This window comes from Phyllobates terribilis, unplaced genomic scaffold (assembly GCF_046119375.1).
Source record: "Phyllobates terribilis strain yellow unplaced genomic scaffold, ASM4611937v1 Scaffold_3__8_contigs__length_932513732, whole genome shotgun sequence".
In the NCBI taxonomy this organism is placed as follows: Eukaryota; Metazoa; Chordata; class Amphibia; order Anura; family Dendrobatidae; genus Phyllobates; species Phyllobates terribilis.
In genome coordinates, this window is record NW_027362763.1 from 215,759,296 (window position 1) to 215,771,749 (window position 12,454).

A 12,454-nucleotide genomic window follows, 5' to 3' on the forward strand; every position below is an offset into this window, starting at 1 on the left:
TTTGACTGGAATGGATAGCGGACGCCATGTTGCATTTGGAGAGCCCCTGAGGTGCCTAAACAGAGGAAACCCACAACAAGTGACCGAATTTTACAATCTACTCCTCTGTATAAATTAATCTAGTGGTGGGAAAATAAGTAGGTAAATGGTCACTAAACCCATAGATGAATTCCCACAGACGTGTCATTTCCATAATGGGGTCACTTCAGGGGGGATTATGCTGTTCTGGCACTTTTCAGAGTACCAGAGCTAAAGAATCCCCCCTGAAGTGACCCCATTTTGGAAATGACACCCCTCTGGGAATTCATCTATGGGTTTAGTGACCATTTTAACTCGATGGATGATTTCCAGAAACAAGCACGCAATGGAAGGTTTAGATTCTGGAGAACCCCCCCTGGAAATTAAGTGAGCTCTACTCGAATATGTCATTCACTAAATGAACCAAATGTTTGAATGACAAATTGGGATACATTTTTACAGTTTAAAAACGTGGTTCTGTGTGGTAGATTTTAAAGCAGTCAGTGACGCATAAGGCTGGCAATGATGGGCATTGTGGGCAATAGTAGCGGGTATCACGCCTCATTCCTCTCTTAGTACATACACGACATCTTTTCTGGGGGTTCCTTCTTGTTTCCGTTGCTGGAATAAGTGCAATAAAATGTCGTTCAGTGAGTCTTTTCACATCCTCAGATTCTAATGGATGAGCGGGGCTAACACTTTGAAAGACAAGATTTTCAATTACCTTTTCTTGATAATCAAGAAAAGGATCTGAATTTCCTGCTTTTTTGTACAACACAAAAGAATTGTATGTGGCCACCTGAAACAAATAGATAACCAACTTTTTATACCAGGTATAGGACTTTCTTGATACCTGGTATGGCTGTAGAACCTGGTCTGCAAGGTCCACACCCCCCATGTGTTTGTTGTAGTCAATGACTGACACAGGTTTTTGCTTCGGAGTGGTGGATCCTAGTTCTACAGTGGCCCTTGTGGCATCTGTGTGGATCGAGCTGAGGACAAAAATATCCCTCTTATCCCTATATTTCAGGGCAAGCAGCTCTCCGTTGCGTACAGCCCCTGACTGCCCCTTTTGGAACTTTTGGTTGACCAATGGTTGTGGAAACCCCTGACGGTTTTTACGGATGGTCCCACAAGCCCCGATGTTGTGTTCAACCAGACTTTTAAATAGGGGTATGCTGGTGTAATAATTGTCCACATATAGATTGTAGCCTTTTTGAAAAAATGGACTTATCAGCTCCCAAACAATTTTTGCAGATGTCCCCAGATAAGTAGGGCATCCTGGTGGGTTTAGTTGGCTATCTTTCCCCTCATATATGCGGAAAGCGGATGTGTATCCGGTTGAACTTTCACACATTTTATAGATCTTTATTCTAAACCTTGCCCTTTTAGATGGGATAAATTGCTTGAGGTGCAGTCTTCCTTTGAATTTTACAAGGGACTCATCTATAGAAATATTTTGTGTTGGGGTGTAGAGGCTTAAGAATTTTTCTGACAAATTTTCAATGATGGGTCTAATTTTATATAACCTGTCATGTTCTGGGGCATTTCTGGGCAGGCATTGACTATTGTCGTTAAAATGCCAAAACCGCATGAGCATTTCATAACGGGTCCTAGGCAGAATGACTGAAAACATAGGGGTAGCTTGAACAGGGTGGTTGGACCAGTAGGATCGAATGCTCGGTTTTTTAACAAGCCCCATGGCAAATGTAAGCCCTAAAAATTTTTTTATTTCCGGGACATTAGTTGGTGTCCATAAATTTGCCCTAGCATAGTAAGATCGGGGATTCTGGCTTATGAATTGGGATGCATATAAATTTGTTTGCACGACAATATGCTCTAGCAAGCTGTCTGTAAAAAACAAATTAAAAAAATGAATTGGTCCAAAATCTTCCACCTCCACATTTATACCAGGAGTGGGGTTGAAATCAGGGCTGAATGGAGCAGCCGAATCCGAAGCCTCCCATCTGGGAAATGCTAGATCAAGTGGCAAAGCCCCTTGAACACTGGCGTGCGCCAATTCACTAGTAGCAGGGACAGCGCTTGTACTGGGCAGTGTTCCCTGATTTGGAGACGTTTCTCCAGTAGCGCTATTTGCCCCTATTGTTGTACTGGTTCTTGGGCTTGAGGATGGACCAAAATCACTGCTCATTTCTGAGCTCTCAGTGTCGCCACTACTAAAGCCCTCAAAATCCATATCTCCATCTGAGATTGCGCCACTGGACTCACTGGACTCACTGGACTCACTGGACTCACTGGACTCACTGGACTCACTGGACTCACTGGACTCACTGGACTCACTGGACTCACTGGACTCACTGGACTCACTGGACTCACTGGACTCACTGGACTCACTGGACTCACTGGACTCACTGGACTCACTGGACTCACTGGACTCACTGGACTCACTGGACTCACTGGACTCACTGGACTCACTGGACTCACTGGACTCACCTCTTACTTTTTTATTTTATTTTTTTTACTTTCACAGTGGCAAGGCTGACACAGCTCTTGTCACACTGTTTCTCCTCTGCTCTCTCACTGAGATCGGAGGAGAAACAGTGTATTTATCAGGCAGATCGCCCGGGAAAGTTTGTTGCTAAAACAAACTTCCCTGGTGATCTCTCTGATTGGCTGGTGTGACGCGGACATCGAGACCTGAGCCAATCAGGTCTCAATGATGTCAGAGGTCACAGCACCAGGATCCCCGCCACTCCTGAGGTATGTGGGGGGTCCCAATCGCCGACCACCAGCTGTTACTATCTTTTAAATGCCGCGATCGCTATGGATCGCGGCATCTAGAAGATAGGAACAGGTTAACATCATGGGGACCTGATCCATTCAGGTCCCCATGATGCCACATGTCAGAGCTATCGCTCTGAACCGGTACCGCAGCGCTAGCAGGACCCTGCTGGGGGTCCTGAGCGCTGTGGGACCACCCACCGTTTTTAAACGTCGGCGCTGCACAGAGCCCGAGCAGCGCCGACGTTTATGTACAGTGGGCGGTCCTGAACCGGTTAATATTGCTGAAAAAAAAAAAAAAAAAAAAAGCAGATCACAGACATGGCACAAAACTAAAAGTCATTTCAAATGGCAACTTTAGGGCTTTAAGAAACACTAAAAAGAAATAAAGATTAAAAATGTGGTACTCAGTAAGGGTAATTTTTTTCAGACCAAGAAGAGGAAAAAAAATTTATGGAATCACCCTGTAAATTTAAATTTCCAAAACTAACACCTGAATCAAATTAGATCTGCTAGTTAGTCTGCATCTAAAAAGGAATGATCACACCTTGGAGAGCTGTTGCACCAAGTGGATTGACATGAATCATGGCTCCAACACGAGAGATGTCAATTGAAACAAAGGAGAGGATTATCAAAATACTTAAAAGGTAAAACATCACGCAATGTTGCAAAAGATGTTGGTTGTTCAGTCAGCTGTGTCTAAAATCTGGACCAAATACAAACATGGGAAAGTTGTTAAAGGCAAACATACTGGTAGACCAAGGAAGACATCAAAGCGTCAAGACTGGAAACTTAACACAATAGGTCTCCAAAACAGGATTAACACAATAGGTCTCCAAAACAGGATTAACACAATAGGTCTCCAAAACAGGATTAACACAATAGGTCTCCAAAACAGGATTAACACAATAGGTCTCCAAAACAGGATTAACACAATAGGTCTCCAAAACAGGATTAACACAATAGGTCTCCAAAACAGGATTAACACAATAGGTCTCCAAAACAGGAAATGCACAACAAAACAAATGAGGAACGAATGGGAGGAAACTGGAGTCAATGTCTGTGACCGAACTGGAAGAAACCGCCTAAAGGAAATGGGATTTACATACAGAAAAGCTAAACATAAGCCATCATTAACACCTAAACAGAAAAAAACAAGGCTACAAAGGGCTAAGGAAAGGCAATTGTGGACTGTGGATGACTGGATGAAAGTCATATTCAGTGATGAATCGCGAATCTCCATTGGGCAAGGTGATGCTGGAACTTTTGTTTGGTGCCGTTCCAATGTGATTTATAAAGATGACTGCATGCAGAGAACATGCACATTTCCACAGTCATTGATGATATGGGGCTGCATGTCAGGTAAAGGCACTGGGGAGATGGCTGTCATTACATCTTCAATAAATGCCCAAGTTTACATTGATATTTTGGACAGTTTTCTTATCCCATCAATTGAAAGGATGTTTGGGGATGATTACATCATTTTTCAAGATGATAATGCATCCTGCCATAGAGCAAAAACTGTGAAAACATTCCTTGAAAGAAGACATAAGGTCAATGTCATGGCCTGCAAATAGTCCGGATCTCAATCCAATTGAAAATCTTTGGTGGAAGTTGAAGAAAATGGTCCATGACCAGGCTCCAACCAGCAAAGCTGATCTGGCAACAGCATTCAGAGAAAGTTGGAGCCAGATTGATGAAGAGTACTGTTTGTCACTCATTAAGTCCATGCCTCAGAGACTGCAAGCTGTTATTAAAGCCAGAGGTGGTGCAACAAAATACTAGTGATGTATTGGAGTGTTCTTTTGTGTGTTTGTTTTTCATGATTCCATAATTTTTTCCCTCTGCTTGGTCTGAAAAATAATTACCCTTACTGAGTACCACATTTTTAATCTGGATTTCTTTTACTGTTTCTTAAAGCCCTAAAGTTGCCATTTGAAAGGACTTTAATGTTGAAAAAAAGCAGATCAGACATGGCACAAAACTAAACAACTGAATGAACATCCTTCAAGCCTGCTGATTACATAATTTTTGCCAGGGGTTGTATTACCATATTGGAAAACTGAATCTTGCCACTTCTCTTTTCATACTCAGTCCTTCATTTTCACAGCTTGATTTATACCCCATTTCTTCCTCCATTTTCAAATCTTTTATTCCAACGTTCTGGAAAAGGCAAGTTTATAAAACATTTTTGACAACACTTAAGGTTTGTTCACCAAAGTCCATGTTAATGTAGAGATGTACAAGGTCCAACAGTTGTAGAGACTAAATGTGACAAGATACGGAGATTAAATGACTGCCTTTTTCCCAGAAACGGTCACATCTGTCCATGGGTCATGTCTGACATCAAAGCTCAGCTCCATTGACATGAATTGTGTTATGCCATGGTTTGGGATAAGAGAATCCATGATTTCATACAACCCTTTTAATGACAGACCATGGATGCTTGTTCAAGTTGATATCAGACTAGTTACATACAGTTAAAAAGTTTGTCCAAGTTTAGAAGAACATGGCATCGGTCTTAATAAAAAACAAAAACATGCAACACTTGTCCACATGCTGTGCAACCCAGCCGCATCAAATTCAATTAAGTGGAGATGAAAAACAACCCATGGACTAGAGGTGCCATTTTTCCCGAGGCCTTGTCAACCCCTCCAATATTTTATTTTATTTTTTTAAGAATGAGATGCATAGTATCAGGCCTGAGCACAACATGGGTACAGGTCCTAGAAAGCAGTGGAATAAACCTTAACAGGGATCGTAGCACCATCTGGGAGAAAAGGAAAAGAAAATTAATCCCTGAAACCAAATCAGATATTTATAATTTTATTTATTTCTGAAAGGAGACAACTTTCTTCAATATATAATAACCAGGATTAGAAGGAACGTTCAATAAATACTTTAATACCCAAGCGTTAGATTACACTTCCGAAATGGGTGCTTTTGTAGTGCAGCCACCGACTGGACAGTCAAAATCTAGAAATGGAAGGCGGCCAATATTCGGTACGTAATTCAATGATAAGCCTCATGGGACAAGACTGGATATTCCAAAAATAAAAGTGAACCAGAAATCAGTACTGCAAATCAAGCTATATGAAATATACAAACATCTTTATAGTAAGAGGAAACTTTATAGCTTATCTGGTCAGTTTGGTTATACAGAAATGCAAGGGTGCGACTAGGAGCTCTATTAAACAATTAAATAGTGACTATGTGATCAAGTAAAATAATAGTAACAAGGTATGACGTCATTGAAGCCCCTCTGAACACGAGGTCGGGGGGATTCAATGCAGTGACAAAAGATGCAGAAAGCATCAAAAATTTTAATGGCTATGAAAATAAAAAAAGTGAGAAATTAAGAGGTGCAATACCATTTTAAAAACCTAGACTAGAAGGCAAGTGGAGAAAGAGGCAGCGCCACAAGACTGTCTATTTTTTTCACAGTGTTGAGATTTTATTTTAGTGAGTGCGGTTTATAGGGTAGTAAAGATGGTGAATGCTGTGGTTGGTGCTACAGAGGCTGATTGATGAATGACATGAGAACTAAGAGGCCTTGGTTTGGTCTTGGGAGAAGAAGTGCACATGTTTAGCTGATGCAAACATCAGACAAAAAAACAAAAACCCCACCAAAACAGAATTTCAAGGCGTGCTGCAGAATACATATCAAATAAGGAATCCTCATAATTACTTCAGACCCAGTTCATACTTCCCCATTCGATGGAGAAACCGGATATACAGCAGGTAGAAAGAAGAGATATGGATGGCATATTTGAATTACATTTGTATACTGTAAACCAGAAAGACAGATGAAACTAATCTCAAATGTCACTTAGAAAAGCCAAGTACATTGCACCAGTTAAAGGGGAAGTGGCAATCCTGAAAGGAATGAAGTTTCCCCAAACAATACCCCATGTATTAAATTGCACAAGTGGCCAGAGACCACACAATGAAGGCGACATGAGCACTTCCAGCAGCAGCCATGATACATTCCATGATGGTGTCAGTCTTTGCTTGTAGTCACCATCATTACTTCAGTAGGTGCCCTCTGGTCCACTTTCACTCCTTTGGTCTCCCATCTTCACAGACAAGACAATCCTGGTTATCCATTCAGCAGGTAGACGACCACTTCATAGGTACACATCATTATCGCTGTGTTGGGGATCTGTCTAACCAGGTGAGTAGTGAGACCACGGTACAGGGAGCCATAGCCTTCCTCCTTCACAACCAACGACAGCGTCTGGAAGAAAGCTCTGTATTTTGTCCCCTCTTCACGTAGTCTCGTCCGTACAACCTCTGAAATAGAGAAGAAATGGAAAAAATAAAAATTAACTGAGCAAGAAAACATAACCAGGCCTAATGCTAATGGCAGAAATTATCCACGGAGTCTTTTAGGTGCGCCCCCCCCCCCCCAAAAAAAAAAAAAAAGCTGTCTGCAGTCTGCAACATAGGGAATTTACTTATGTTGTCATTTTATAGATCAATCTCAAACAGTTGTGCATACTTGAGTGTCTGTGTACCAGAATTTGGGAGCATGCCTCTTCACCACAAGGGTTATTCCTTTAAAATGGTACTAACCACATGGATATGGGATAATTGATCATTAGGAGACCAACCATGGGAACCCCAAAATTCTTGAGTGCCAGGGTGTGCATGCTTAACCTCTGCTCCATTCTAGGTCTATGGAAAAGTTAGAGAAAGTCAATTACAGCACACCTCCATTCGAGAAGTGGAGCAGGGGAATAAGGAAGGAGAGTAGGAGAAGGAGTTTTGCCTGTTTGAGGCTTCGACTTCCGTTTGTAAGATCACCGAGTCCAATTGGTCCAACCCCCAGTGACCGCACAAGTTCTACAAGTCCTCCCCTATAATGTTACCCAAGTTGTGGGAATACTGCTGGAATGTTGTGAAACTTTACGAGCCATTTCTCTGTACGTTTAAAATACTTCAGTTTAGAAAAACAAAATTAAAATTATTTTTGATAAAGCAGGCCATGGAATCGTTCGTTCTCCCTGTTTTTATGCATATGGCCAACTTGCACAAATTTGAAGGACACTACCTCATTATGAGGAAAAAATTAAACATAAGACCAAGATGGCCACAAGGAGGCAGCAGTCACATGAGAAACTGCACTGAAACCCAAATTGCTACAAGTGAAGGAAAAAAACCCAATATACATTACATGGTACTCACCGTGGGGGTATGCTATCGAGGTGGCACAAGTCTTAGAAGTTGCAGCTGCCAACATGAGTCCAGCAAAGTCAGAAGCTTCTTTCGCAGACTCCTCATTGTCATCAATGGCTGATGCAATTTTATGTTCCAGCAGTTTGCGTTTAATACTTTCGTAAATCACAAAATGGATAACAGTTTCAGAGATTCCGGCATATGAGGCCGACATGCCCCTGTAAAAACCCTTCACCCCATCTGCCTTGTACACTTTGCGGATGCACTCCAGAGCACTCATCCGTCTTTCACCGCGGTTTCTAGAGAAAAAACAAAAACCAGTTGAGTAAAAATGAATTGTAATATCTTAAATAATTGTAGCTTAACACAAATGCTATATAGCCATCTATACACACACACGTATATTGGCTTAGTGCTGAGTATAATGCAATTTGTTAGTTTCTTTGCTGATGAGGAGATACGGATGAATCAGACGCCCCTGCAGATAGACAGCTGCCATGTGTTCCTGAACACTGGCAATTTTTTTTTACAGAATGGTTGTGAAGAGGTGATTTCATTTCATTTTAACTGTCTCCTTTAGTCTATGTTGATGCATTGCTTTTTTTTGCTGCAGCCAAAACCTTTCTTGCTGTGTTTATTAGGATCCCAAAGCTCAGATTTGCTTCTACCATACAAGCATGAACAATGCAAAGTGTTAGGGCACTAATGCAAGACATATGTGAAACCATAAAACATTTTTGGAAAAAAAGGGCAATTTGATCAAATTTAGTGGAAAGATTTTTTAAAGAGGAGACTATTCTGAACGAAAAGTTCATGAAAAAAAATTTGTAATTACAAATGTGAAAATAAGGGGGGGATCAATCTGGAATAGTTTACCTAAGGCCTCTTTAACAAATCCTTGTCTCCAGTACCTGTGGTGACAGTTTTCACACGTACTGGAGACACTTATACCCATTCCAATCTATGGGTCTGCGCACAGGTCAGTGTGTTTCCACAGACTGTGTGCAAACACGTTGACTTGTCAGTTTTTTGCCGGCAGCAAGGTCCGCAATACGTCAGTGTGACATGTACCGGTGCCTGGGAAAAAGTAGTTTGTGCCGTTCCCAGGTGCCCGGTGTTGAATCCAGCTTTAGTTGTATAGTGTATGGTCCCCCTTAGCTTTCCCTCAGCTGATTATGAAAGTTGACAGGTGATGTTAATAGGCTGGGAACCTTTATGGCTATTGGCCCTATTCCCAGAATATTAACAGCTCACAGCTGTTGGATTAGCCTTTACAGGTTTGTATAAAGGAAGCCTCCCACCCTAACACAACTACATGGGGTCCCCCTATATTTACTAACCAAAGGCTAAACAGATGCGGGCTGATATTAATTTGTCGAGAAGGGGCCATGGATATTGACCCCTTCCCACACTAAAAGCCATCAGCCACCCTAGAAATGGTGCGTCCATTAGATGCGCCAAATCTGGACCTTAGCCTCGGCTCTTCACACTTGTCCTGGTGTAGTTGCAAGTGGGTTAATATACAGGGTGGGCCATTTATATGGATACACCTAAATAAAATGGGAATGGTTGGTGATATCAACTGCCTGTTTGTGGAACGTTAGTATATGGGAGAGGGAAAACTTTTCCAGATGGGTGGTGACCATGGCAGCCATTTTGAAGTCGGCCATTTTGGATCCAACTTAATTTTTTTCAATGGGAAGAGGGTCATATGAAATGCTCAATAAGTGAGAACAATGGTGTGCTTTGTTTTAATGTAACTTTATGCTTTCATGAGTTATTTACAAGTTTATGACCATTTATAAAATGTGTTCAAAGCACTGCCCATTGTTTTGGATTGTCAATGCAACCCTCTTCTCCCACTCTTGACACACTGATAGCAACACCGCAGAAGAAATGCTAGCACAGGCTTCCAGTATCTGTTTCAGATGCTGCACATCTCGTAACTTCACAGCATAAACAATTGCCTTCAGATGACCCCAAAGATAAAAGTCTGAGGGGGTCAGATCGGGAGACCTTGGTGGCCATTCAACTGGCCCACGACGACCAATCCACTTTCCAGGAAACTGATCATGTAGGAATGCTCGGACCTGACACCCATAACGTGGTGGTGCACCATCTTGTTGGAAAAACTCAAGTTTCCTGGAAAGCGAGTTGGTTGTTGTGGGAGATCCATGTCTGGCCCACAGATCTTAAACAGCTCATTTAAAGAAAACCTTTAATTTCTCTGGATTGCAGATATCAAGGTATCATTTTATTCAATGTCTTATTCCAGCTTCCAATGACCTGTATGCCCATATAGATGACTTCGGAGGGTTGATCCTAATTACTTTCATACTTCAGTGTTAATCAATAGTGCCTAAGTCTGTGTGCCCACGATGCGGATTTAATGCATCTCAGCGACGGCATTTTCGCCGCAGAAACGCATTGACATCGCTTATTAAGAGGTCTGCCATGTTTCCCAATGATAATTCGCATGTGCTGTGCACATGCTGCGGAAGTTTCCGCTGTGGAAAAATCTGCAGCACAACCTATTTGGATGCGATTTCGCGGCAAAGTCGCACCCATTGACTTTCAAAGAACCGCATAAAATCCACATGTATAGATTTATACATGCGGATTTTATGCGGTTCAATGCGCGGATGGTACCCAGGTCTGGAGAAGAGGAGACTCATCCGACCCAGGTACCATCTACCCGCAAGTTAAAAAAAGAACTATAAAGTAAAAAACGATCCTCTCCTCGGCGGCCCGCAGTGTACTGGCAGGACCTGCGGTGACATCATTTAATCAGCTGATGGTCACGCGACCATCAGCTGATTAAATGACGTCACTGCAGGTCCTGCCAGTACACCGCAGGCCGCCGAGGAGAGGATCGTTGCCAGCAGGAGACCAGGAACCGCCGGAGAGATGTGTATAAGGTTTTTCTTTTTAATTCTTTTTTTTTTTTTTAAGTATAAATGCACCATTTGAAATCAGAACTCTCCTCATAAGTTGGTCACACAATATAAATCCATGCCACTTGCATGGATTTATATTGTGTGACCAACTTGTCAAGCCCTTTTACAAGTGCACTTGAGTGATGCTCAAAGATAGCTTGGCCATTGCCAGGGAGAGGAAAAAAAAAAAAACGCTCAGGAAATTTCTGCTTCAAATTTGCATTGTGGGCACATGCCCTAAATGTTTTAATAAAACCTATTCCCTGGCACAAATATTAAAGGTAGATTAATAGCCAAGCAAATAAACTTACCTTGCGTCCAGCTGCAGCCGTGTTTTTACTAGCCAGATGGGATTGGTGGCTGTGATTGCAGTAAAGCCTAAATAAATGACACCAAATCATTATTCTATATTTCACCAAAACTAACCAGTCAGCGATGACAACATGCACTAGTGACTGGAAAGATTCTACAGAGCTTCAGAGGAAAAGGATCATCTAGGTTTAAAGCTAGGGGGAAGAGTAGCTCAATATTACAGCAAGTCTACTTCTACTAAGCCCCACCACCCGGCTGTAGAATACAAAATCTTAAATTGTAAAAAGGTTTTTGTACATGACTCCAGGATGAATACTAGCTTCAACTGGGAAATCTAAGTTATTTTCAAGAACTTACAAAGGCAATAGAAAAAAAAAAAAAAAAAGTGAAAATTGCAACAAAACTGTTAAATTATATTGCCCTTCTGGTAAAGTTCTTGAAGAGTACTATAATCAGAGGGACATGGATGGGAAAGTTTTAAAAGCAATAAAAAAAGGTTATTAAAAACAGGAAGTGACACCATGGCAGCTAAGGTTTTAGCAGTGTGAACTAAACCAATTTGAGAGGAAACAGAATCCAGGAATAGAGAAAAATATTTTCATAACCAAGTTCCTAAATATCTACAGTTCATAACATCACTCGTTTTGCCTAGGAAGGTTCTCTACTGAATATTAAAAGTGGCCTCCTCGTCACAGGCCAGAACCTAAAGCGTTAACAGGAAAGGTGCTAGTGAGCATGTGCAATAAGGAGGGAGGACAGCAGTGTGGCCACAAGGAAATGGGGGGGGGGGGGGGGGGGTCTCTGACTGCACGTGCTCACAAAATCCAGTGGTACAATGGACAGTCATCTTAGTGCACTACAGCAATTACCTCCTTAGACAAAATGAAAGATTAGGAATTTACCCGTAATAACTTAGCAAAATATAGTTTTCGTATTTTTCATTTAGCTATTCCTGGAGAACCCTGTTTAAAAAGGTAGTTTGTCACCCCAAAAACTAATTAAACCTAAACACTGTGCTGGGCATCTGCAGGGTCAGTGCCTGTCTACAGGGCTGGGGGGAGGGAGAGTAAGGCTCCCTCTGGGCATGCAAGCGCTGTCAACCAAGGGAAAGGTGGGAGTGTGGAGAACGACAATTTAAAAAAGTCAGTGCGGCGAGGACTCCCAATTTGCACGTGTAATAACTATTTTTTTATGTAAAACTGTAAGTAGTGAAATGTATACTATATTTTTAAAAGGGGCCAAGTCCCCTATACAATTGTATAAGTATC

General features: G+C 41.8%; 1 protein-coding gene across 1 annotated transcript in view; it reads right to left on the minus strand.

Moving 5' to 3' along the window:
• Positions 1–5,575: 5,575 nt before the first annotated feature.
• The window catches only part of SLC25A36 (solute carrier family 25 member 36), a 33,875-nt gene continuing 26,996 nt past the window's right edge, over positions 5,576–12,454 (minus strand). The window contains exons 5-7 of the mRNA XM_073674632.1: positions 11,186–11,252; positions 7,948–8,237; positions 5,576–7,053 (exon numbers count right to left, since the gene is read on the minus strand). Of these exons, the coding sequence (XP_073530733.1) occupies positions 6,860–7,053; positions 7,948–8,237; positions 11,186–11,252 (551 nt within the window). The 3' untranslated portion in view covers positions 5,576–6,859. The remainder of the gene's footprint in view (positions 7,054–7,947; positions 8,238–11,185; positions 11,253–12,454) is intronic.